The 26,790-nt window shown below is 44.1% G+C and overlaps 1 protein-coding gene across 2 annotated transcripts; it reads left to right on the forward strand.

Annotated features, from left to right (window-relative positions):
- The first annotated feature begins 494 nt into the window (after nt 1-494).
- Nucleotides 495-26,621, forward strand: ACP6 (acid phosphatase 6, lysophosphatidic). Of its 2 annotated transcripts, XM_010383990.2 has the most exons (10): nt 495-1,192; nt 11,699-11,827; nt 11,948-12,078; nt 12,436-12,515; nt 16,234-16,321; nt 17,157-17,289; nt 19,284-19,384; nt 21,637-21,732; nt 23,506-23,671; nt 24,356-24,556. In XM_010383990.2, the coding sequence occupies exons 1-10, from the start codon at nt 974-976 to the stop codon at nt 24,497-24,499; spliced, it is 1,287 nt and encodes a 428-aa protein (XP_010382292.1). In that variant the 5' UTR covers nt 495-973; the 3' UTR covers nt 24,500-24,556. The 2 variants fall into 2 exon arrangements, with proteins under 2 accessions (XP_010382292.1, XP_030792188.1); XM_030936328.1 differs by lacking the exon at nt 23,506-23,671 and having other exon boundaries at nt 24,356-26,621.
- The last annotated feature ends 169 nt before the right edge of the window (nt 26,622-26,790 follow it).

A 26,790-nucleotide genomic window follows, 5' to 3' on the forward strand; every position in this document is an offset into this window, starting at 1 on the left:
TTCTACATGATCACAATGACTTAAGCTTGAGAATTTTTAAAAAAGAGAGAAGGGAGTAGTAAATGACTAAATATAAAGCACCTAGTGCTGTATTTCGCAAATGGTAATCACTCAGCAGGTGTCTCAGCTCCTCGCTTCAGCAACCAGGCTTCCAGGACCGGAAGGAAGTCTTCTGCATTCAAAACTAGACTCAAACTACTCCCCTCCACCACCCAGTTCTACTCCTGTGCTCGCGCTCCTCCTGCCTGGCAAACTCCATGGCCCGACAGATTCACTTCCATTCCACGGCCGGTCCAGGAACGTCAGTGGGCCACCCATGCCTGGAAAACGGCTGGCTGGGCCTGAGGGGCGAGGCCGGCTGCAGAGCGGGGCTGGTACAAGCCACTGCTTGGGAGCCGCGGTATGCGCAGCCTTGTGGGAGCTGTAGTTCCCGCAACTCCGAGTCTCCAGGCGAGGCGTCACTGCAGGACTCGTTTTCCCGTGCTCCTGTGCGCGGGTCCACTTGGGACGGGTCCCTGGGTAGGTGAGGTGGGTAGGAGCTTGCTTATAGAAAAGTGGAATCGAGTCTTACTTGTTAGTGGAGCCGCTGCCGCCAGGGAACTCAGAGCCGGTTCCTGTTCCTTCAAGAGTGCTGGAGGCCAAACTTGAAATACAAGTTTAAGCTTCCCCATCTGGCAAAAGATAAGGATCCGAACTCCCCCGGCCCGGTGTGCAGCAGGAGCGACCAACCCCGACCCGGGTTAAAACTCCCAGGGACTCTTCGCTGCCGCCACCTCCTGTTCTCTCCCCACGTTCCCACTCGGGGTCTCCCTCAGGGCCGGGAGGCACAGCGGTCCCTGTTTGTTGAGGGGCTGGATGTACGCACCCGCAGGTTCCCGCGGACTTGGGGGCGCCCGCTGAGCCCCGGCGCCCGCAGAGGGCTTGTGTTTGCCTCCTGCAGCCTCAACCCGGAGGGCAGCGAGGGCCTACCACCATGATCACTGGTGTCTTCAGCATGCGCTTGTGGACCCCGGTGGGCGTCCTGACCTCGCTGGCGTACTGTCTGCACCAGCGGCGGGGGGCCCTGGCCGAGCTGCAGGGGGCCGATGGCCAGCGTCCAGTCGACCGCAGCCTGCTGAAGTTGAAAATGGTGCAGGTCGTGTTTCGACACGGGGCGCGGAGTCCTCTCAAGCCGCTCCCGCTGGAGGAGCAGGTGAGAGGTCGGCCCGGGCCGGGGCTGGTGGGGCGAGGACCGTGTGCCAGGCCAGGCGTCTCGCCGGAACACACATCTTCAGAGCTTTACTCGCGCGGAGCGGGGCTCGGGTTGGGTCCAGAAGAGGGGAAAACAGCAGTAGCCAGTTCCTCCCCAGGCTTTTGAGCAAAGGACCTGCTGGGGGTAGGACAGACCCGGAACTTCTCGTTTTGCCCTGATGGCGCACCAAGCGCTTCTTAAGACGCATGGGAGTCGCCTGGGGATCCTGCTACGTTGCAGATTCTGATTCAGCAAGTGTGGAGTAGTGCCCCAGGTCAGCATTTCTATTAAGTGTCTGGGTGAACCTGAGTACAAGGGTGCAGTGCACTTCTGTGTGACAATTTTGAAGGTGGTTTGTCAGAGCTGAAGGGACTTTAGTGACAGGAACCACTCTTAACTGAGATCACAGTGGATAAGGTCGTTGCCTTTGGAAACAAACTTTATAACAGTTTTTTCTCAGGGTTTGCTGGAGGCCATTTGACATCTCCTGAAGGTTTATTTTTTTATTTTTATTTTTGTAACAAGTGTTGTACTCTAGGGTTCTCTTTTTCTGTTTAAGGTTACTAAACGTATAGTGGAAGGGATTTGAGGTCGGAAAAAATAAAAAATGGGCTAGTCTGTGGCTGTTATGTCTTAAAAATCTGTCTGGTTTTGTCAGGATAATTATAACTAAAGCACGAATAGTTTTTAAAAAATGATTATCTTTCCTGATGTGACTTTTCACAGCAGAAAGGCCTAGTGAAGAGGAATAGGCAACCTGAAATCCCCAAACACCCAGGTATTACACCTGTGGAGTGATGTATCGTTGGTCTTCCAGGTTGGTGTTGGAGGAGGTCCAACAGATTGTCCAAAATTGATGTTAGGTATACTCTTCATAGTCACAGTTGCTTTCTAGAAACCTTCAGGATTGTGTCTTTACATTGTACAACTGGAAACCCATTTTTCAAAATTGACCGCACATGAAATTAAACTTATAAAGCATTTTCCACATAAATAAATACATTTGGAAGGCACTTAATTCTATTACCAGGTTTCTGGTTAGCCTTACTCTGGCTGTACCACTTGCTCTCTGGTACTGGGATTTCTTCTTTCATTTTGATTCTTTGATTTTTTTTTCAGTCTCTTACTTTGCCTTTTTATATTAGATCACTAAATTTTCTTTATGATTTTGTATACAGCCCATCTCTGATGCTCCCCTTCCCCCAATTCTTCTCTATTCTTGGTATAGAAGGACTGGGGAATCATATGTAGGAATATATATTATATTTACCTAGAAGACAAAAAGTTATCAGTGGTAACGGAGAGTAAAACTTTGAATGTGCAGGCCTAGACCTAGTATGTACCATATATATACACCCTGAAGGCCCTAGGAAAAGATTTAGATTCTTTTAGGGCTTTATCCCTGAGGGAGAGTGGGTGTGTGATGGGTATCTTCTGCCTTTATGGTTGAAGAGTCCATTGTAGCTTAGGATACCAGCTTCATTCGTCTTCAATCTGTGTAGCCACAAAATAGCATCTGAATCCATGGCCTGACTTTGCAATTAGAGGAGGCATATTACCTCTCCTCTCTGCTCATATTCTCCAGACTTTAGGCAGATGCTTTAAACATCTTTGGTTATCTAGTATAAAGTCATGTGCATAAAAATCAGGGGTGAACCAACTCTCTTTCAGTTTAGGCTATGAGCAAATATTAACCTCTTAAAACTTGTTTCTGGATAGTCTCTGTCAGGTGTTCATTTCATGATCCAGTTTGATAGAGGTTGTTATTGGAATTTTTTATTTTATTTTATTTTTTTCTGAGACAGAATCTTATTCTGTTGCAAGGGTGGAGTGCAGTGGTGCAATCTCGGCTCACTGTAATCTCCACCTCCCGGGATCAAGCAATTCTCTTGCCTCAGCCTCCGGAGTAGCTGGGACTACAGGCATGCGCCACCACACCTGGCTAATTTTTGTATTCTTAGTAGAGACGAGATTTCACCGTGTTGGCCAGGAAGTTCTTGATATCTTGCTCTCATGATCTGCCCGATTCAAGCCTCCCAAAGTGCTGGAATTATAGGTGTGAGCCAGCACCCGGCCATTATTGGGATTTTTTAATCTTCTTGGTTCTGCTATTAATTATAGTCAGAAGGGACTGCCTGGCAAAAATTTTTTGTCTTTGGTACATGTTTCCTGATTTCTGACTGGTTTATAGATTAATGTATGTGACAAGTCACTTCATTCAGTCATCTCACAAATTCTCATGCTACATGATTTAAAACTAGATGTTTTGGCTGGGTGTGGTAGCCCACGCCTGTAATCCCAGCACTTTGGGTACAGTCCCAGCTACTTGAGAGGCTGAGACAGGAGAATGGTGTGAACCCGGGAGGCGGAGCTTGCAGTGAGCCGTGATCGCGCCACTGCACTCCAGCCTGGGCAACAGAGGAAGACTCTGTCTCCAAAAAACAAACAAACAAACTAGAAAACACTAGATGTTTTGGCTGGGTGCGGTGGCTCACGCCTGTAATCCCAGCACTTTGGGAGGCTGAGGCAGGTGGATCACGAGGTCAGGAGTTCGAGATCAGCCTGGCCAAGATGGTGAAACCTCCTCTCTACTAAAAATACAAAAATTAGCCTGGTGTGGTGGGGGGCGCCTGTAATCCCAGCTACTGGGGAGGCTGAGGCAGGAGAATTGCTTGAACCCAGGAGGCGGAGGTTGCAGTGAGCCACGATCGTGCCACTGCACTCTAGCCTGGGTGATAGAGCAAGACTCCATCTCAAAAACAAAAAACTAGATGCTTTATTGAGTTGTTTTCTTATGGCTTGAATGGCTGTTGGTTTAACCTGTTTTGCTAAAAGGTTGTGCTTTGGACATAAAAATATAGAACTTGATTGGCCTTTTTTTTTTTTTTTTTTTTTTTTTTTTTAATCATTAGAGTAGATCCAAATGCACTATCAAAAGAAAAGATTTGGCACTGCTTCCAGGCTTCCCTCAACTCCCCTGGGTGTCAAGATGGCCTCCACCCAGGGAGGTTCCTCAATTTTTATAAAATAAAGTCTAACCTACCCCAGCTTCACTGTTGATTAAGACATTTGGGTCCTTATTTATTTGACAATACAGATGAGCTGGGAAGCATGTCAGTATCTTTTGTTGCTTAGTACCTTCCCAAAGCTCAGCTAAAAGAAGTGGTATTCAAGAAGCATTACATGAGGGATGTGCTAGTCAGTCCACCCATTCTTCAGGATCGGTAGTTCTTAACCGTGGTGGAACATTGAAGTCAACTGGGAAGCTTTAAAAAATACACATGCCAGGGTCTCCTTCTGAAGGATTCTAATTTAATTGGTCCAGGGTATCCAGATAATGTAAAAGACTCTCTGGTGAAGCTTGAGAATTATCTGGACTGAAGAGCATTAAAAAAGTGGAGGCCTCCCTTTTTGGGGGGATAATCCAAATGTCATTATCCCAGGATGGGACTCAGGCATCAGTAACTTTTAAAAAATGTCCTGGTAATACCAGTGTACAGACAAGGTTTAATATGATTGCTTTATTTTAAAATCTACACCTGGAAGGTTTTTCTTTACTTTTATGTAGATTTCTTCTTTTATCTGGAATGTAGTATATCAATCCCAGTACAGAATTGCCTTCGCTGAAATGTGCTTTGGTAAGAGGCCATCATTCTGTGTTGAGAGAAGTAGGAGAAACAGTCCCACAGAACTCATTGCTGTGACTGCTGAAAAGATGTTCATTATATTACTCTATCCTCTTTATGAGGACCCTTGGGAAGAATTTGTCTGTTAGCATTAGAAATGGTGTGCTTCTCCTGCACAATTGGTTTGCCTTTTTCTTTAGTCTAGCTGATCAAGTTTCTTTATGTGAAAGTCCGGAAGCTGGGTGCCAAGTCCGTTGCCCACATATAGTAAGTAAACAGATCTTCTTGTTGTACATATTTTAGTAACCTTGTTACTGCATCCATTTCTTTGTCCCTACATTTGTTTGCTTTTGTCTTTCTTGCCTACTTGGGATTGGTTGTCTTACTATATTTTAATTTTTGCTCTATCTACTTTATTACTCCTTGAAGTTGGGTATACATAAAATAAGTTATCACGTTAGTCTTTGCCACTAACTGGGAAGCTTAAGAGCAGGAATGAGAATAAGAGTGTGTATGTGGAGTGGACACTATTATATGAAACTGAGGTATCATCCATTCTTGAAAATCTGAAAACTTGTACTCTAGACTTGACATGACCTGGACTCCAGTCTCCTAGGGGACACCAAGGGTCCTCTCTTGGTGAATGTGGCTAACAGGAGATTTCTTAGTGAGGCTGAATGGCCCTGTGGAGCTTTGTGTCACGCCCTGTGGTGGACACTGGAACTACAAGAATGGATAATTCAGTCTTGCCTTTAAAGGAGTGTTCAATGTGATAAAGGAGAGCGACAACAGACAACAATTAAGGGAATATGTTGGGAGCACTGGGAACACAAAGGAGGTGTCTCCAAATGTCCAAAACTGAAATCAGCTTTCCACCTGTTTTTCTGTCTCAGTCTTAGTTTTAGTCAAGGAATACCTCCATTACTAGGCTCAAAAATCAAAGTAGTTGTTTTTGTTGTTGTTGTTCCTCTGTGTTTACCTACCAACACAGTCCCCAAATAAAGCTTTTATTTACTCACTTGCCAAGTCTAACTCACATGTCTTACATCTATCTCCTCTATTCCTACTGGCTTAGATGAGGACTTAGGCTCTCACGTGGGCTATTGCTAACATCTCAAAATAGGCTTTTCTGCATCTAGTCTTCCCATTCCAATTGTGATATGTGCTGCCAGGTTTCAGATTTATTCTGTGGAGCCCCTGGGCTAAGGTGATGTTGAGCAGCTGGGGCTGTAGGATCCTACTCCTACTTCAACTAGAGAAATTCCAGTTTTTGCCTTTATGTGTACAAATCTAAGTTTAACTTTACCTGGTGTTTTCTGATTTAAAAATTGGAAAACCATTCCCTGGTTGAGGCAAACCAAACCACTTCTTTGCCATACACATTCTTCACCATCTCTGCTTTGCTCAAGCTTTCTAGTTATTTTTGGAATTCTGAATGCCACCCTTTTTAAGTACAGGTATTTGCTTGTCTAAATACTATTCATTTAAAATGCTATTCCCTCAATGAAACTTCTCCTGAATCCCCAGCCAGAAGGGAAGGTCTGTCTTGCCTTTGAACTGCGATGACCTTCATATGGTTTCTTGCAGCACATATCAGCCTCTATTATGGTATTGCTGCCATTTACATTCACAGCTGGCCTTTTTTCTTTACTAACTTGAAAACCCAGGAAAGGCAGTGTCAAGTTTTCTCAAGATGGGTATCTTCCACAAGAGCTGGCAAATTGTTGGAGCTATTAATTGTACCTACTGTGTGTGAGGCCCTATGCTGGGAAACAGAGGTCAGTAGATGACCCAGTCTCTGTTCTCAGGAAGCCAAGTCTACCGAACAGGACAGACCAATAAAGGAGCTCGTTTAATACACTTTGGTAAAGGCTACTAAAGAGAGCCACTGAAGCAACTGTGAAAGCATAAGGCCATGAGCAAGGTTTCTGGGAACATTTAAGTTGAGTCTTATGGAATGAACAAAAGTCTTTCTAGATGAATGAGGAAAGAAAATTCCAGGCATAAGAAACATGATACTGAAAGGCCGTGAAATATGAGAAAGGAAACAAAGTTGTGTGGCTAGAGAGTAAGTGTGTAGAATAGGGAAGAAGTGGTAAGGGGGCTACTAGAGAGGAGGTGGGGCCACATGAGTCATGAACCCTTGAAGGGTTTTTTATCCAGAGGGCTTAGAGTGTCAGAAAGAGGGAGCAGTGATTAACTGTGAAAGAAGGAAGAAGGCCTCTCTGTGAACATCTGGTCCTCTGATGTGTCAGAAGGAGGTTCAGGTGTTGGAGACCAGGTGCCAGTGGGACTGACACGTGCCTTTGGGAAGAATGGAGGACTCCCTCTATGCAAAGAGAAACTGAGGCTCCCAGTGCCATTATCCTGGGATAGTTCTGGGAGGGATGAAGATAAATATGATGATATGTGTGACATAGTAGGTTTCTAAATGTTAGTTTTAAAACTAAACAAATTAGTAGGAAATTGAGTTAAAATTTTTTTTATTTTTATTTATTTATTTATTTATTTTGAGATGGAGTCTCACTCTGTCGCCCAGACTGGAGTGCAGTGGCCGGATCTCAGCTCACTGCAAGCTCCGCCTCCCGGGTTTACGCCATTCTCTTGCCTCAGCCTCCCGAGTAGCTGGGACTACAGGCGCCCGCCTCGTCGCCTGGCTAGTTTTTTGTATTTTTTTTTTTTTAGTAGAGACGGGGTTTCACCGTATTAGCCAGGATGGTCTTGATCTCCTGACCTCGTGATCCTCCCGTCTCGGCCTCCCAAAGTGCTGGGATTACAGGCTTGAGCCACCGCGCCCGGCCTATTTTTTTTAATTATAAATGTTATAGGAATTCATATTTAGAAGATAACCATTGAAAGCTGGAGTGGTCAGTGATCGGGAAGTAAGATTTGAGCTATCCTTAAACATTGAAAACAAGGTGATGGACAGATAGGAACAGGAGTCCCTCCAAGCAAGAGAAGCAAGCTGGAAGGCATCTTTGCAGAAGCAGTGGGCAACCTTTGGGTTGGAGGGGAGGAGAGAAGCAGTGAAGCTGAGTACAGGGGCTGGGCAAAGGGGTAGAAGTCCTTTTTTAAAATTTATTTTTTTAAGAGATGAGGTCTTGCTATGTTGCCTAGGCTGATCTTGAACTCCTGGTCTCAAGTGATCCTCCCACCTCAGCCTCCCAAAGTGCTAGGATTACAGGTATGAGCCACTGCACCCAGCCATGATGTAGAAGTCCTTGACGGACAGATGTTCACCTCTGAGACATTAGGAAAAAGCTACTGATATGATGAAAGTGGCTTAGCAAGATTAATTAGGTGATTTTGAAATATACAATGCATTATTATTTATTGTAGTCACCATCCTGTACAATTGATGACTTGACTAAAGCTTATTCTTCCTAACTGAAATTTTGTACCCATTGATAAAAATCTCTCCTTTCCCCATTCACTGCACGCCCCGCCCCCCAGCCTCTGATAACCACCATTCTGCTCTCTAATTCTGAGTTTGACTGTTTTAGATTCTACACATACAAGCATATCGTGAAGATATTGCAGATTCAGGTATAGACCACCATAATAAAGCAAATATCTCAATAAAAGTGAGTCCCACAATTTTTTTTTTTGTTTCCCAGTGCATATAAAAGTTATATTTACACTGTTCTGTATCCTGTTATGCAATAGCATGTCTAAAAATGTACATACCTTAATTAAAAAATGCTTTATTGTTAAAAAGTGCTAGTGATCACCTGAGCTTTCAGTGAGCCATGATCTTTTTGCCAATGGAAGGTCTTGCCTTGAGTTGATGGCTGCTGACTGATCAGGGTAGTAGTTGCTAAAGGTTGGGGTGGCTGTGACAATTTTTAAAAATAAGGCAACAGTGAAGTTTGCCACATTGATAGACTCTTCCTTTCATGAAAGATTTCTCTGTAGCTTGTAACACAGTTTAATAGCATTTTACCCACAGTAGAACATATTTTGAAATTGGAGTCAATCTTCCCACAGTCTGCCACTGCTTTGTCGATTAAGTTTCTGTAATAAATCCGTTGTAGTAATTTCAACAGTGTTCACACCATCTTCACCAGGACTAGATTCCCTCTCCAGAAACCACTTCTTTGAAGTAACTTCTCATGCATTCAAGTTTTATAATGAGATTGCAGCAATTCAGTCAAAACTTAAGGTTCCACATCTAATTCTAGTTCTCTTGTTATTTCCATCACATCTGTATTTACTTCTTCCACGGAAGGCTTGAATCTTCAAAGTCATCCATGAGGGTTGGAATCAAATCTTCCAAATTTCTCTTAATGTTGCTATTCTGACCTCCTCCTCATAAATGTTCTTAATGGCATCTAGAATGGTGAATTCTTTCCATAAGGTTTTCAATTTACTTTGCCCAGATTCATCAGAGGAATCACCATCTAGGGCAACAATAGCCTTACAAAATGTATGTCTTAAATAATAAAGACTTGAAAGTCAAAATTACTCCTGTGGGCCATGGGCTGCAGAAAGGACGTTGTGTTAGCAGACACAAAAACAACATTAATTTTGTACATCTGCATTAGAGCCTTTGGGTGACTAGGTGCATTGTCAATGAGCAGTAATATTTGGAAAGGAATCCATTTTTTCTTTTGAGCAGTAGGTCTCAACAGTGGGCTTAAAATATTAAGTCAACCATGCTGTAAACAGATGTGCTGCCATACAGGCTTTGTTGTTCCATTTATACAGCACAGTCAGAGTACAGTTAGCATAATTCTTAAGGGCTGTAGGATTTGCAGAGTAGTAAATGAACCTTGGCTTCAACTTAAGGAAACCAGCTGCATTAATCTCTAATGAGAGTCAGCCTGTCCTTTGAAGCTTTGAAGCCAGGCATTGACTTTTTCTCTTTAGCTGTGGAAGTCCTAGCTGGGATCTTCTTCCTATGTAGGCTGTTTCTTCTGCATTTAATATCTCCATGTTATCAATAAGGTTGTTTCACTTTCTTATGGTTTGTGTGTTCACCAGAGTAGTACTTTTAATTTCCTCCAAGAACTTTTCCTTTGCATTCGTAACTTGGTTGTTTGGTGCAAGAGGCATAGGCTTTGGCTTATCTTAGCTTTCTACATGCCTTCCTCACTAAGCTTAATCATTTCTAGCTTTTGATTTAAAGTGAGAAACTTGCAACTTTTCCTTTCACTTGAATACTTAGAGGCCATTGTAGGGTTATTAACTGGACTAATTGTAATATTGTTGTGTCTCAGGAAATAAGGAGGCTCGAGGAGAGGGAGAGAGATGGAGGAAAAGCCAGTCAGCAGAGCACTCAGAAAACACATAACATTTATTGATTAAGTTTGCCATCTTACATGGGTGTGGTTTATGGCACTCCCAAATAGTTAAAATAGTAGCATCAAAGATCACGGAGTTTAGGATCAGCCTGGGCAACATGGCCAGATCCCAATTCAAAACAAAAAATAAATCACAAATCATAGATCACCTTGACAGACTTAATAATAATGAAAAAGTTTGAAATATTATGAGAATTACCAAATTTTACACAGAGACATGAATGAGCACGTGCTGTTGGAAAAATGGCACTGATAGACTTGCTCAATGCAGAGTTACTCCAAACCTTCAATTTGTGAAAAATGCAGTATCTGTAAGGAGCAATAAAATGATGTATGCCTATGTTACTAAAAGGTTGACTTTACATATTTTCACCACGTAAAAATGAAAGCATGTGAGCTGATGAATTTTGTTTACATTAGTTAATCATATATCAAATGTAAATGTATATCAAAACATCACATTATACTCCATAAATATATACAAGATATAATTATTTGTCAATTAAAATATAAAATATTTAAATGCAATAAAAAATATTTTTCCCAAAAAGATTAATTAGTTGGCTATGGATGGATGGATTGTGCAGGTAAAAGGGAGGAGTTTGTCACAGGCTTTTGTCTGTAGTAATAAGGTTTACATTGTACAATAAGATAATGGAAGGACCATTGGGGAGGACTTTTCTTCTAGGCAGTGATCAACAGGGCTTGGTGTGGGGATGGTGGATCCACAGAGAGGCAAAGGTATGAGGTTTGGGGCCTAGGAGAACTGTGGTAACATTGAGAGGGACATAGTAGATTGGGAAGGGGAACTGGTCTATGGGGTTAGACTTGTTTTTACAATTGAAGTCATCACATCTGACTCAATGAGTGTCAGAGTTTTATGGACAGTTGGAGCTATGAGACCTGTGGCCACTAGTGATGTTTTGAAATCATTACAGCACAGTTGGGGCAGGAGCCAGATTGCAAGGAATAACGGAAGATCATGAAAAAGCAACATCTTCCTAGATGGCAGCTGCTTGTTTCACAAATTGCATGAAAGGAGGAGAAAAATGTAGTAGTTACAAGGGACATTAAGTAGAATCCTTAAGCTGGGATACGGCGTAGAAACCTCCAGATTAATTCCTTATAAATTCTTACACACATATGGTCACTGATATCATGTTTCTTTCATCCATCTCTTCGTTCATTCACTATGTATCCGCATGCCAGGCATTCTGGTCACTTTTCCCCTTTACTTCAGTGTGGGCTAAGTGCCAGAGCAGCCCCTTAGCAGTCATTACTAGTGTAGCAATAACAGGACTTAGGCTAAGGACACCTGGAATAATAAATCACCGTCTTTTCTTCCCTTAATTTTAGCTAACATTTCTTTCCTTCCATCCCATGGGAAGGTTGCAGGCCTAGTTTCAGTGATTCCAGCCATGTGTTCTGAATACTTTGAGATGTTAATGCAGTACATTTCAAGAACCATTTTTAAACAATTTTTTTTGTGTGTTTTGTTTTGTTTTTGTTTGTTTGTTTGTTTTTTGTGGTACTAACAGGTAGAGTGGAACCCGCAGCTATTAGAGGTCCCACCCCAAACTCAGTTTGATTACACAGTCACCAGTCTAACTGGTGGTCCAAAACCATATTCTCCTTATGACTCTCAATACCATGAGACCACCCTGAAGGTGAGTAATGCTTCCTTGCTCTGGGGAGTCTCACTGCAAAGGTTGGGTGGTTTTCTCTGGGCTGAGTTCAGCAGGCTGTCAGGTGTTTTCATTCTTCTTTCTCTTTCTTCCCTACTTTAGGGGGGCATGTTTGCTGGGCAGCTGACCAAGGTGGGCATGCAGCAGATGTTTGCCTTGGGAGAGAGACTGAGGAAGAACTATGTGGAAGACATTCCCTTTCTTTCACCAACCTTCAACCCAGAGGAGGTCTTGTGAGTCACTTGAAAAGGGATGTTGCACTTAATTTAAGGTATTGAGCATGAGGATACCTGTCCTGACTCCCAAAGATGGTTCCCACTCTCACCCAAGGTAGTTGGGGGGACACTTTGTCATGCTGCATACACTTATGTCACAGGATCTGGTGAACAGGTGGTTCCTGGAGGTCACATTCATTGGACTTTGAGTCTCTTGAGGGCAGACATCCCACAGAGAAGTAAAGCTTTCTTCCTAGTTCCGTAGCTCTCCTTATGTACTCTTGAAAGACCCCTGGAGCCTCTGTGGAATAAAATAAGAGTGTATATAATTAAATATTCCTTTTATGACTGTCACTGTCTTCTCATTTTTTTCAGTATTCGTTCCACTAACATTTTTCGGAATCTGGAGTCCACCCGTTGTTTGCTGGCTGGGCTTTTCCAGTGTCAGAAAGAAGGTTCGTATTTGGGATCCCAGTCAGTCCCTGTCCCTGGGGTTCTTGCTTCTCGCTTCCAAAGCCCCTATCTCTTTCTTGGTGCCTGTTCCCTTGATTTTTTTTCTCCTGCATGTGTGACTTCCAGTGTGTACCTAGTCCGGTGGGTCCTTCCCTGTCTGGCCTTATGGTGCCCCTGCCAGCCTGACCTCCACAGTAGCAGCAGTGTAGCAGCTGCTCTGATCTGCCTCTGGCTCCTGGCTTCTCCCCTCAAGCTTCTACACAAGCTGCACAAGGCAGTCTTAACCATGTTTTGTGAACAATCGAGGGTACTTTTTGTTTAGGTGAGACATTGCTGGAAAGGAAGGACACTGGGCCCCAACACTGCTGCTACTGCCCTAATCTTGGTAATAATCCGTAGCGTGAACAGTGTTCTGTCTAGCCTTTCCTAGTTGAGAAAGTTTGGGTTTTGATATATTCAACCCCTGAATGGTTGCAGTCAGTGGTTCCTAACCTTGTCATCCCCAAGGACTGCGTTAATTATTTTCCCTTGTGGATCCCATGTGTTGAGAGCCGTTGGCCATCACATGAAGCTTCATTTTGTCATTTGTAATTGACTCAAATTTACATTTAATCACTGGTCTGAGTTTCAGATTATCATGACCTCACTTAACAGGTGCCACAAAACAAAGGTTCTTGTTACTTTGTTTAGCTTTTTGGCAGTATCTCAAATAGAAACAAAATTTCCATCACACTTTTTAAGAAATATGTAAAATAATAGAACCTTCAGGAAAGAGGAGTCTGGTCTTACTCCCAACTGGGTTGGATACTGCTGCTAGTTCTGGCTGTAGTTGGCTGCTGCACACAAACAGTACGTGTCTAGGTAACATAAAGCAGTTTGGGCTGCCCCTTACTTCTTAGGAGGCCTTGAGTTTAAGAATGACCCATAGCACCTGATCTTCTGAAAGCTCTCAATTGCTCAGCTTCTAAAAGGCAAAGATCTTCTTAGAAACATCAGAAGTGGTACTGAGAAGGAAAGATGTTTCTTGGTGGCAACATTTTCTTTAGGCAGGTCCCAGACTGGGAATGTCCCAGGTTTCCAGCAGGGAAGGAAATCACTAGCCTCAGGTGCAGGTGTCTGGGTAGCAGCTCCCTGCGCTGGACCCACAGGTGTTGGGACTCCAGTTTGACTTCTTTCCTAGCTACTTCCATGCCTTTCCTATATGAAGGGACTTGAATAAAGAATCCCAGAAGGGGCCGGGTGCGGTGGCTCACGCTTGTAATCCCAGCACTTTGGGAGGCTAAGGCGGGTAGATCATAAGGTCAGGAGTTCAAGACCAGCCCGGCCAAGATGGTGAAACCCCCATCTGTACTAAAAATACAAAAATTAGCCAGGCACAGTGGTGGGCGCCTGTAATCCCAGCTATTCAGGAGGCTGAGGCAGGAGAATTGCTTGAACTTGGGAGATGGAGGTTGCAGTGAGCCAAGATCAAACCACTGCACTCCAGCCTGGGTGACAGAGCAAGACTCCGTCTCAGAAAAAAAAAAAAAAAAAGAGAATCCCAGAAGGTGGCCCTGTTGATGGAAATGCTGCAACTTTGGGATATTGCTTTAGGAGTAAAATCCTAGAAAAATCCCAGAGGTTACATGTAAGCTACAGAGAATCAGGCTATGGGGAAAGCTGGAGATTGTTGGTCTGCCCACTTGGCCGGTCATTTGCTCAGTGTACATTTGTCTACTCAAGTGTGCCTTATTTATCATAAACTGTGGGTCCAAAATCCAGACAGCATTGTCAGACCCCAGATGGAAATATTAGAGGTTTATAATTTTATTAGTGTTATATAAGTTTAAGTCATAGTTATTCTAACACATAAAGGACCTAGTACAGTCATTCCACGGTATCCAAAAGGGATTGGTTCCAGGACAACCCTCTTCCCTGGCAGATACCAAAATTTACAAATGCTCAAGTCCCTTTTATAAAATGGCGTAGCTTTGCACATAACCTATGCCCATCCTCCCATGTACTTCATATCATCTCTAGATTACTTATAATACCCAATACAACACAAATGCTATGTATTATCCTGTACTGTTTTCTAATTTGTTATTTTTATTATGTTATTTTGTATTGTTCTTTTTTTCTCAAATATTGTTAATCCATGGTTGATTGAATCCATGGATGTGGAACCCAAGGATGTGGAGGACCAATTGTATGCAACAAACTTTGTTCTAAGAACTTGCATATATTAACTTGTTTAATTCTTGTAATAACCCTATGAGGTAGGTGTCATTATCCCCTTTTACAGATAAGAGAACCAAGACACAGAGAGGCTCAATGTCTTGCCCAGGGACACAAAACTGGTAAATGGTGGAATTAGGATTCAAACTCTGGCAGTCTTGGTTCAGAATCCTACTTTTTCCTTTTATGCTCAACTGTTTCTTTGAGGACATGTATATCTGGAGGCGGCATCAGATCATTTGGTTTGTCCTTTTCACAACACATCTTGCAGAACCCCAGAATTCTTCAGAGGGGTCTCAGGAAGTACAGAAAAGGAGGGGATGGGACATGCAAGTGCACTATGCTTTGGATCTCCACCTTGCAGCCATCAGCACCTCTTCTTTTATTATTATGCTTTACATAATAGTTGAAGGTTGGAGGAGGTTCTGTGGCTGATATAGTCCTACCCCTTCAATGTACAGATGAACCCCAGAGAACGGTAGTGACTTCCCAAGGTGACTCTGCTGGTTAGTTGTGGACTGAAGACTAAACTCATGACTTTCAGTGTGGTTTCTTCTTCTGTTCAGACCAATGATGTGTGTGTGGATTCTGATATTCTAGTAAAGTTATAGGCTACTTTTAAAGCCCTTGGTTCTGACTATCAATAAGTTGGGAATAAATACCCCTTTGGGACTTTGATTCAGCTGATCACTCTGTAGACTGACCTCAGTGAATCCCAAATTGCTGCTGGGGAGCTACTTCTTTTGCCATCAGGCTTGAGTGGTGTGGAAAAAGAACCTACCACACAGAGATGGCCCTTTCCATCTCTGGCACAGAGCAAAGCCTGGGAGGGTGTTAGAACACCTTCTTTGGACATTGACAGGAGGGGACAATGGTACTGAGGAGCTCTGAACAGCAGTGAGCTGCCATGAGATATAAGAAACATTGTTTGTAGTTTCTTTGGTTAGATCTTTGGCTAGACCAGCCATTCATCTAAAAGCCTGGCTTTTTATTTTGGGCAAGGCTATGGGGTCTCTGAGAGGATCTGTGGCCTTGCGTTCACTTTTCTCAGTTTGTTATGTGATAAGTCACCATAGTGGCCTATAGGATCAGGCTTCGGGAAGCAAGAAAGTAACTTAGTTCTGATAACGCTATTCTTTATTAGAATGCCCAGATGCTGGTAGTGCTTTACAGCAGGGATTTTTTGGAAGGGGTCAGGGAGTTGCCAGTCTGATTCAGGTCTATTACCTGCTCTAGTCTATTTGTGGCCCAATAGGAGGGCTTGTGCTAGACAGAACAAGGCTGCTGTGACTTACTTTTTCCATTGCTCAGATTATAGGAGAGCCCCTTTTGGCAGGGCCAGGGCATGTGGAGGGCATTCTCTGTATTTAAGGAGTAACCTTGATGATCTGCCTCTCAGAGCAGATCTCTGCCCCATCTCTGTAGACAAAGAGAAAGGGGTGGAGATGCTGGGAAGAACAAGCTGAAGCCTCTGCCTGCCTGTGCTTCCTGCCTTTCTTCCAGGACCCGTCATCATCCACACTGATGTAGCAGATTCAGAAGTCTTGTATCCCAACTACCAAAACTGCTGGAGCCTGAGGCAGAGAACCAGGTAACTGCTCCTGGTTTCTTGCTCACCAGTGGGAGACAGCCTTTGACCACCTTTGCTGGCAGAACTGTCTGTACTGAGGGCCTGCCCAGGCTTACCGTACTGACGAATAATGGATGGGAAGGTTTGAATTACACTTAAATGTGACATCAGCTGTCTAGGAAGTGAAGAAGTCTTATTCACAGTGACAGACCCACGGTGAAGGTCAGGAATTCTGAGAAGAGCCGCACGTTGGGCTAGCAAGATGATACATACAGCCACGAATGGGCCTTTGCCATTTACAAAGTATTATCCTCCTGACGACCCGGGGCTCTCAGGTGGGGCAGATGAGGAAACCAACAGGTTAAATAAAAGATGATTGAGACTGTCTTTAACCTGCAAATCCAGGTGTACAAGCCCAAGAAGACACAGACTTTTCTTCTCTTACCAATATGTTTCTATGTAGGATAGATTGGTTTGGGCTGATGACACTTTTCAGTTATCAGGTATCTTTAGGCTGCACTAAGATTATATGGCATTCCATAAAGAAAAGAGAATGCTGTTTTCAGACACATGTGGGCCATGCTTCCATCATTTTTGATATAATGTAAATGCTAGAGTGAGATTTGGAAAATTCATCCTGTTATCCTAACCCTGGTGCTTGCTAACTTAAGTTTACAAGTCATTTGACCTTATAGAGCCTTAGTTTATGCATCTATGAAATTGGGATAATACCAGCTAACCCCAGTGGGTTGTGGGGATTAAATGGTATCCCAAATGATATCCCAAGTGTGAAGCACACTTTGTAAACTGTTAATCACTATAGAATATAAGGCATTACTTTTTGGTTTTTTGTCAGAGGCCGGAGGAAGACTGCCTCTTTACAGCCAGGAATCTCAGAGGATTTGAAAAGGGTGAAGGAAGGGATGGGCATTGACAGTAGTGATGAAGTGGACTTCTTCATCCTCCTGGACAACGTGGCTGCCGAGCAGGTGAGTCCTGGGGTTGGGGAGCCTGGGATAATAGCCTTGGTGGGCTGGCTCCTGAGTTAAAACTGGGGGGAGAGAAGTGGGTGGAGGCCTCCTGGTTTAGAGGCAACTGTGATAGGACCTGCAGATAGAATGGATGTGGGGACTGAGGGATAGGGAGCAATCGAGGAAGACTCCTTACCCAGGTAGGAACACAGACACTGAACTCTAGACCAGAGCTTCTTGAGGCATGTTCCCCAGAACACCCAATATGCAAGTGTGTGTTTGGGCAGGTGGGGGCAATGGTTGGAAGGGATGAGTAGGGTCTAAAAATTTTGGAATCCCTATTTATTGTATCACTTCTTGAGAGTACTATATGTACATCAACATATTAAAAAAATCTGAGATGCCCTTCGTAAAGAAAGCTGGTTAATCTTTAAGTCTGTTTTCCTTAAGCTTATTTAGCCATAGGATCTTTTTTTCTGTAATAAATATATAAAGAAGACTAATAATGGGAAAAGTTTCTCTAGATTCAGAAGTTGGACATCCAAAGGTATATAGGATCCTCCTTCATTCTCTTGTGAAAATAAAATGACAGTGTACCCTGAAGGCAGAAATGCACCTTGCTCTTACGCGTAAAACAGGTTTAAGGTTAGAAGGCAAGAGTTCGTATCATGTATTTGTATGACGTATTTTTTAGAAGTCATTTTGGAAAAACGAAGGTCAAGTAGGAATTTATGAATTCCTTACTTTGTATTTTATTCATCTCCTTTTTTTTTTTTTTTAAAGTTAAAAAATACAGACTGGGCATGGTGGCTCATGCCTGTAATCCTAGCACTTTGGGAGGCCAAGGTGGGAGGATCATGAGGTCAGGAGCTCGAGACCAGCCTGGCCAATATGGAGAAACCCTGTCTCTACTAAAAATACAAAATTTAGCCAGGCTTGGTGGTGCGCATCTGTAGTCCCAGCCACTCAGAAGGCTGAGGCAGAAGAATTACTTGAACCTAGGAGGCAGGGGTTGCAGTGAGCCGAGATCGCGTCACTGCATTCCAACCTGGGTGACAGGGTGAGACTCATCTCAAAAAAAAAACCAGAAAAACAGGCCAGGCACGGTGGCTCATGCATGTAATCCCAGCACTTTGGGAGGCCAAGGCAGGCGGATCACGAGGTCAGGAGATCAAGACCATCCTGGCTAACATGGTGAAACCCCGTCTCTACTAAAAATACAAAAAAAATTAGCCGGGTGTGGTGGCAGGCACCTGTAGTCCCAGCTACTCTGGAGGCTGAGGCAGGAGAATGGTGTGAACCCAGGAGGTGGAGCTTGCAGTAAGACGAGATTGCACCACTGCACTCCAGCCTGGGCGACACAGCAAGACTCCGTCTCAAAACAAAAAAAAAAAAACAAAAAACAAAAATGCTAATCATTTTGGAGTGGATGGGGAGTCATCAGAAAGGGAAGAAACCCTTTCTTTTTTTTTTTTTTTTTTTTTCTCCCTGGCCTTCAGATAGCTAGTAATAGCTTTGGAAGAGCTTTACAGGCATATCTTCTCTTTTTTTTTTTTTTTTTTTTTTTTTTTTGAGACAGAGTCTCGCTCTGTCACCCAGGCTGGAGTGCTGTGGCCAGATCTCAGCTCACTGCAAGCTCTGCCTCCCGGGTTCACGCCATTCTCCTGCCTCAGCCTCCCGGATAGCTGGGACTACAGGTGCCGCCACCTCGCCCGGCTAGTTTTTTGTAGTTTTTAGCGGAGACGGGGTTTCACCGTGTTAGCCAGGATGGTCTCGATCTCCTGACCTCGTGATCCGCCCGTCTCGGCCTCCCAAAGTGCTGGGATTATAGGCTTGAGCCACGGCGCCCGGCCGGCATATCTTCTTGAGCTGTTAAGGGACATAGCTGTTCTTGAGCCTGTCTTCTCTTCCCGGGAGAAGACAGGCTCCTGCAGCTTCCACGGGAGCTGATCAGTTGCTAGAATCAGTAGATGAGAAGCATTTTCTTCTAAAACTACATGTGGCCCTTTCAGGCACACAGCCTCCCAAGCTGCCCCATGCTGAAGAGATTTGCACGGATGATTGAAGAGAGAGCTGTGGACACATCCTTGTACATACTGCCCAAGGAAGACAGGTGAGGGGCCTCTCACTGCTGGCGTGAAGTCACACTTGGTCAGACATCCGAGTGTATGGGGAAGAGGAGTTCATCAGGCCCACTCACGCCTGACAGCTGATATCTCCGTGTGTAAGGAGGCTGAACCCCACTCTGCCCGCCTGCCAGTAGGCCCTAGGTCTTTGCACTTCTGCAGCTGGAACTGGTGACCTAGTGCTTCTGTTCCGTTATGCAGAACCAGGAGCCACCACCCTCCTGACTTTATCACTTGCCTTTTCCTTTTGCTTTAAGGTTTAAAGGATTTGGGTGGCAGGGAGCTGAAGAAAGAATATTCATTTCTCTCTTTAGTCATCATGTTACAATTTACAAATCATTTTCACATTCTCACTGTGAGGTGAGAGAGATACCTTTCTCCCTGGCTTTATAGATAAAGAAACTGAGGCTGGGAGATACTGCCTACCTGGTCTAGGCCCAGCTAGCAAGTGATGGAGCCAGAACTTGGACCCAGATCCACTGACTACCTATTCTGTGTTTTCGCTATATGACTCACAGTTAGGGTTCTGTTTCTAGGTGTGTTTCCTGACTACCAGAATGGAAAGTTTTCCTCTTACCAAATTTCAGAAGACACCTTTTTTTTCTGATTGGTTGAGAGCATTCAGCTTGCACTAAAAATAGGTGACTTGATAGAGGAGGGGAGGTAGGAAGTAGTCCGGGGAAAGATGAGTAGGGGGGAAAGGCATCTAATAGTTCAAGAATTTGCACGGTTGAGTGCCTAAGGATAAGAGCCCTTGACTGCATTCCTTCCACTCAGAGTCAGTGTGTCCACTTTTATGCAAGCCTAGGGCGTCCAGAAGGTTCCTACCATGCCACACAGCTTGCTGCCACTCCCTGGGGCTTGCCAGCTTCCCTTTTCTGTTTGTGCAGGGGCCCCACCGTACCTAAGTTTTTACTTACTGCCCTCTCCTTTATCAACACACACACACACACACACACACACACACACACACATATTTAGTAAATATTTTAAGCTGTGAGGATCATGCAATTTCCGTTAAAACTACTCATCTCTGCCCTTGTAACATGAAGCAACCAAAGACAATATGCAAACAAATAGACACAACTGTGTGCCAGTAAAATTTATTTACCAAAACTGGTCAGATTTGGCCTATGGTGTAGTTTGCTTTATTCTGGTGTAAATCACTTTAAACAGGACCTTGTCTATTCCATTCCAATTAGCCCTGGTTTTATAAAACTGACATTTCTTCAAGGACAAATGGTTACAACCTCACAAGGTCATACAACTTGGCTTTGCCTGTATATATTCTTCTGAAAAGTATATGTTGCATACAGTGTTGGTTGCCTGTTCTTCATCCATTGCTGCAACATTCCTTGACTTATAAAGATGGTCATTTACCCAGTCACCATGAATAAGGATTTGTCTAAGCCAGTCATGGCAACCTTGTTTTCATTTGTCAGTGACTGGGTTCTGGGAATTCTAGGAGGGGTATTTTTTTCTCTTTGATAAAAAGTAAGAAGCACAAAAACAAGGAGAAGACCCGCCCCTGAAGGCTCCATGGAAGCTGATCAGCTGCTAGGATGAGTAGATGAGAAACATTTCTTTCTTCTATAGTAAGTGGACTTTGTTCACTACTGTGAGTGAATGTGCTTTAAGCTGCAGTAGTCACCTGTGGTCGTGATGTGACAGGCCTGAGAATGAAAGTGGTGGAGCCACAGAGCCAAGCCTGGGAGCACAACCACTGAACTTCTTCTGTAAAGTAAATAAGACATAAATAAGAAATGACCTTATGGTCTAAACTCCAAAAGAAGGAAGGCTGGCACATAGGAAACAAAATTTAGGATGTTCTTGTTACTTCTGATTGTTTTTCTAAGGGCCTTCTAGAATTCCTGGAAATTATTACCCCTTCTCCTTCCCAGCTTTGTCAGCTTTGTTCTTTGATTCCTCAAGGCCTAGTTGGTCACGGCTTATCCAGGTTATCACCTTCCTGCTCCCTCAGCCCCTCCTATCTCAGTTGTGTTCACAACAGGTCTGTGTGCTGGTGCTTGTGTTGTTGAGAGTCTTTATTCACAGAGGACCCCAAAACCAGACTCAGTGCCATTTCTCTCCTTCTTGCCCATTGCTAGCCCTTATGCATTACTTGCCTTTTTCTCAGCTCTGTCTGATTGGACTCATGAGGTCCTGGGGGCAGAATCAGTCTGTGTCCCCTGAATGCTGAGTGTCCTCTAGGTGCTTAAACGTTGTTCACTTTTCACAGGGAAAGTCTTCAGATGGCAGTAGGCCCATTCCTCCATATCTTGGAGGGCAACCTGCTGAGAGCCGTGGATTCTGCCACTGCACCCAACAACATCAGGTACCTGGCACAGCAACTCTGCTTTGTGCAGCTAAGAGCCGTGGGGACTTCTGACTGCAGGGAGGGAACCCAAATCTTAGGGAGGCAAGAACCAGGCTGTCAGTGACCAAAGGTAGATGTTTAACAGGCCCCATGTCTCAAAAAGGTTCACAATCTTTTAACCTTTCTTCCTGCTGCATCCCTCCTACCATGTTTTGAAAATTTTATTTTAGTGAAAAGAACCTCAAATTTCCTTTTGCTTTCTCTCTCTCTCTTCTTTTTTTTTAATTAATTGAAGATATGTCAAACAATAGCTAATTATGATGTGACACTGATTTGATATGATAATAGTCCAAAACAAAGATAATTGCTTAATGGATTGTGTGGTTTGAACCACTTTCATTGAGTGTAAAGAAGGTATGATATCCATAAGGCATTTAAAAATGTTGGAAGTGGCCGGGTGCAGTAGCTCACGCCTGTAATCCCAGCACTTTGGGAGGCCGAGGCGAGTGATCACGAGGTCAGGAGATCAAGAACATCCTGGCCAACATGGTTAAACCTAGCTCTACTAAAAATATAAAAATTATCTGGGTGTGGTGGCATGCACCTGTAGTCCCAGCTACTCGGGAGGCTGAGGCAGGAGAGTTGCTTGAACCCAGGAGGCAGAGGTTGCAGTGAGTCAAGATCACGACACTGCACTCCAGCCTGGTGACAGAGCGAGTCTCTGTCTCCAAAAAAAAAAGTTGGAAGTGGCTCATGAGCCTCCATTGCCACTTTTGTAGCCTTGAATCTGAGGTTGGGACTACGGCTGTGGAATACTATGTGTCCTAGGCACTTGCTAAGTTTGGTCTGCAGACAAACAGCTTCACCATTGCCCAAGAACTCATCAGATTCTCAGGCTCCAGCCTGATCTACTGAATCAGCATCTGCAATTGAACAAGATCCCCGGGTGATTGATATTCACTTGAATTTTGGAGAAGCACTGTTGTGGTATTATGCACAGCTAGAAACTCATGATGGCATAAAAGGAATAGGGGACAGTGAGTTGAAACAGGAACTTTGGACCAGGATTTGTAATAGCAAATCTTGTGAATGCCATTTCCTATCCTTCACAGTACCTGCAATGACAGTATATTTTTGCTGGCTTTTGCCACCTTGCCACCCTCTGCCTTGGATCTTTAGAATACCACAGGATCCAATGCTAGTCTTCTAGGGTGGGGGTTCATAAATAAAATCCTTGGTCTTTCCTAAGAGATGGATACTGGTGTCAGGCAGATGTAGATTAAAATGGCATTCTTATTACAGATGAAAGCCATTTGGAGAATGTGCTGAGGGCCAAATGGGCTTATGAATATTCTTTTGAAATAAACTTAATACCCCAAAACTTTAAGCCTCCCCAACAAGGAGCACACCTTGCCCTACTAAACTCATCTCATGACTGAGAGTAGGAAGAGCATTCACGTAGGCTGGCAGGACCCAAAGAGAGAAGAGAGGTAGGGCCTAAGCCAGACATGCTCAGTTTCTTCTTTGAAACTCACCAGGGAGGAGTGAGTGGGTGGTAAGGAGGAAGCCAGGAGAGTTTCTCTGGCAGAGACCCTCCTCACGAAGACATGGGGAGTGGGAACAAGGGTTCTTCCCACAATCTATTGCAAAGGAGTTTTATACCAGGCTCAGCTGATTTCTAGATGTCACCTGGTTTCTCAGGCAAGTGTGTCTTACTTAAAGGAGGCAGGCCACATCCTGACCTTCAGAGTCCTGAGGTAGAGAATTGTGGAGAGCGGTTTCCTCTTGCAGAAAGCTGTATCTCTATGCGGCTCATGATGTGACCTTCATACCACTCTTAATGACCCTGGGGATTTTTGACCGCAAATGGCCACCGTTTGCTGTTGACCTGACCATGGAACTATACCAGCACCTGGAATCTAAGGAGTGGTTTGTGCAGCTCTATTACCATGGGAAGGTAATACCCCTGAGGTGGGGTTGGGTGGTGGTGAGGCACCCTCCCACAAAACCCACCCACCTGAGTTAGCACCCAGTCCCCCTCCTCAGGCCCAGTGGAGTCTCCCTCGGCACAGTCAGCTCTCTAAATCATATAGGGCAACTCCTGGCTATGCCCACGGGTCAGGCAGAACTTGACAGATGGTGGCAGGATGGGGCTTGGGCCTTATCCCAGTTCTGTTATGGACTCCTTCTAGGAACAGGGTCCCCCTCCTCTTCTCCTGAGTGTTCCTGTCAGGATGTAGCCTCCTGGCTGTGAGGCCTGTTTTGCAGATTGTTGATGGTATCTTTGGGAGGTGATGTGTGCTGCTGTTAGCAGCACCCATGGTGTTGGCTGCTTCATCAGAGCTGGGGTCCAGGGCAGAGGCCGGAGCACGTCCCAGGGATGAGCCTGTTGGTTCTCCCAGCTCAGGGATGTAACTTGACTGTTTCTTCCCAGTCAATTCAACACTTTTTGAGTGACTTTTACAAGCAGAGCATAGTCCTTTTTTTCTGGAAGCTGACCGGGTAGTGGTGCCTTCCTGTCTGTAATATGTATGCACACATATACCACGTGGGTCAGAGCCTCTCAGATCTCTGGGCTCAGCTGGAAATAGCAGAAGGACAGGCTCCTTGGTGGACCCGCTGAGTTATGTCTCTTCCGCAGGAGCAAGTGCCGAGAGGTTGCCCCGATGGGCTCTGCCCGCTGGACGTGTTCTTGAACGCCATGTCAGTTTATACATTAAGCCCAGGAGAATACCACGCACTCTGCTCTCAAAGTCAGGTGATGGAAGTTGGAAATGGAGAGTAACTGATTTATACAAGCAGGATGTGTTGATTTTAAAATAAAGTGCCTTTATACAATGCCTCCTGCTTTGTGTGTTTGGGAAGAGGAGAGAGCAAGGGGTAATGTACTTTAATATAAGGTAAGGATATTTCCTTTCTGTGGGTATATTAAGGTTTCTTCCTGAAAGGAAAAGGGGTATAATATTGACACCAAAAGGATATTTCTCTATTTTGTGAGTTGGTTTCTAAGGTTAGAAGCATCTGTGTGTGACACAGGCTGGGGACATCGTGACCCTATAGAATTGTGTTGGTTTTGGACTTTAGTTCTTTTCTCCTATATTAATTTCACATGTATTGAGCTACCTACTAAGTAGTGATCATTATAAAGGTGAAAACATTCTGCCCTTAAGTTGTTGCAGTCCAGTGGGACAGGCAGCTGAGTAGATCAGTGATACAGTGCAGTATGTTTTATGCTGTAATAGATATTCGAGGGGCTATTTGGGTATAGAGAAGAAACTTCCTGCTCACATGGCAGGGGATGTGGGGAGCAGTCAAAGAAGGCTTCTAAGATAGTCCTGGCCTGATCTGAGTAGAGAAAGGTGGGTAGGAGTTAACCAGGAAAGCAAGGAGAAAAGCATGTTGCATGTAGGTAAACGATAGGCTTCAAGGTCAAGGAACATTGCTGGTGGTAAGATGGAACCCTGATGTGGAGGCCCAGCAGGAAGAAGCAGGAACCACTGGGCCCCTGGTGGTTTTAGTTCCAGAAACAAATGCGGGCCCCAGGGCTCTGCAATGGTAGGACTGGAACTACTGAACATAAGAGCTCCACCTTCAACTGTGCCCCCTAAGAGTACCTGATGATCCCCCTATCTCCTTGTCAATGTTCCTGTTCTTCTCCAGAATCTATTTCAACCCTTCTCTGATTTCAAACCACCAGTCCCTTTACCTCTCAGAGAAAACAGCAACCACAAAAGCCTCTCCACTTCCTACTATCTTAATATTGACAACTTCTAGATCAGGGAGCTGAGATATCTCAAGCTCAGGTTTCTCTTCTGAGCTTCAGACACTTTTGTCCACTTGGATTTCACTGGCACAAAACTTGCCATGATGGAATCAACCCCCTCTCCTCCCAGATCTGCTTCTCCCACACACCTCCCTATCTGAATGAAAGACACCTCCACTGTCCACCCCGTTGCCAAATCAGAAATCTGTCTTTGTTTTCTTTGTCTTATATTTTCCTATGTCTAATCAGTTAAGTTTTATCAATACTACCTGTTTATTTCTTTAATCTATTCACATATCTTTATCCTCAATCTTCAGTATCCCCTTTCCATCCTCAGTCTGCTGGTTGCTGTATTTCTTATTTTACTAAGAAACTAAAAGAGATCAGAAGAAAACTTCCATATCCCCCAACACCCAACCACCAAATCTGCTAACCCGGTTGCATTGGTGCTTTTATAGCCTTCCTTCCTCCCTCTTACTAAGAATGAACCAACCCTATTCCTATCCAAGCCCAACCCTCTAGCTTTACATTGACTCCTATTATCTTTTTTCTGGATTGTCCATTCTTTTCCTGACCAGTTATTCTATTAGCAATACAAATATGTGGTAAAATCTCCTGTCTTAAACTTTTTTCTCTGCATCTTTGAACTGCTGTTCTCTTTTCCTTCTCCCCTTTATAGCAGAACTCCTCAAAAGAGTTGCTACCTCTGATGCTTCCCTTCCAGTTCTCTCATGAACCAACTACAATTAAGTATTCAACCCCACCACTCCATGGAAACTGCTCTTGTCAAAATCATCAATGGCCTCTGTGTGGTAAATCCAACAGCCAGTTTTCATTCTTCTTACTAAACTTCTCATCAGTATTCCTAGACTATTTCCTTCATTGGCTTCTAGGACAAATGCTCTCTTGGTTTTCCTCCAGTTTCTCAACTTTGTTCCTGTTGAATCTACCTTTTTCTAATCTGTAAGTGTTGGGGTGTTCCAGGGCTTACTCCTTGGACCTTTTTTCCACCTTTTCCCTTACACTCACCCACTAGGTGATCTCAAGAATTTCCAGTTTGAGGCTGGGCACAGTGACTCACGCCTGTAATCCCAGCAGTTTGGGAGGCCAAGGCAGGCAGATCACCTGAGGTTAGGAGTTCGAGACCAGCCTGGCCAACATGGCAAAACCCTGTCTCTACTAAACCTGTCTCTACTAAAAATACAAACATTATTATATTTTTATAAAATTATTATAATTTTATAAAATTACTATATTTATGGAGTACAATGTGGTGTAATCCCAGCTACTCGGGAAGCTATATATTTATGTGT

Source organism: Rhinopithecus roxellana, chromosome 8, assembly GCF_007565055.1.
Source record: "Rhinopithecus roxellana isolate Shanxi Qingling chromosome 8, ASM756505v1, whole genome shotgun sequence".
Classification (NCBI taxonomy): Eukaryota; Metazoa; Chordata; class Mammalia; order Primates; family Cercopithecidae; genus Rhinopithecus; species Rhinopithecus roxellana.

Bases quoted from the DNA above. Each gene is read 5' to 3' on its own strand.
- ACP6 (XM_010383990.2), top strand. From the start codon at position 974: ATGATCACTGGTGTCTTCAGCATGCGCTTGTGGACCCCGGTGGGCGTC. The intron at 1,193-11,698 runs GTGAGAGGTCGG...TGGTACTAACAG, and splicing joins CGCTCCCGCTGGAGGAGCAG to GTAGAGTGGAACCCGCAGCT. The intron at 21,733-23,505 runs GTACCTGGCACA...TTCCTCTTGCAG, and splicing joins ACTGCACCCAACAACATCAG to AAAGCTGTATCTCTATGCGG.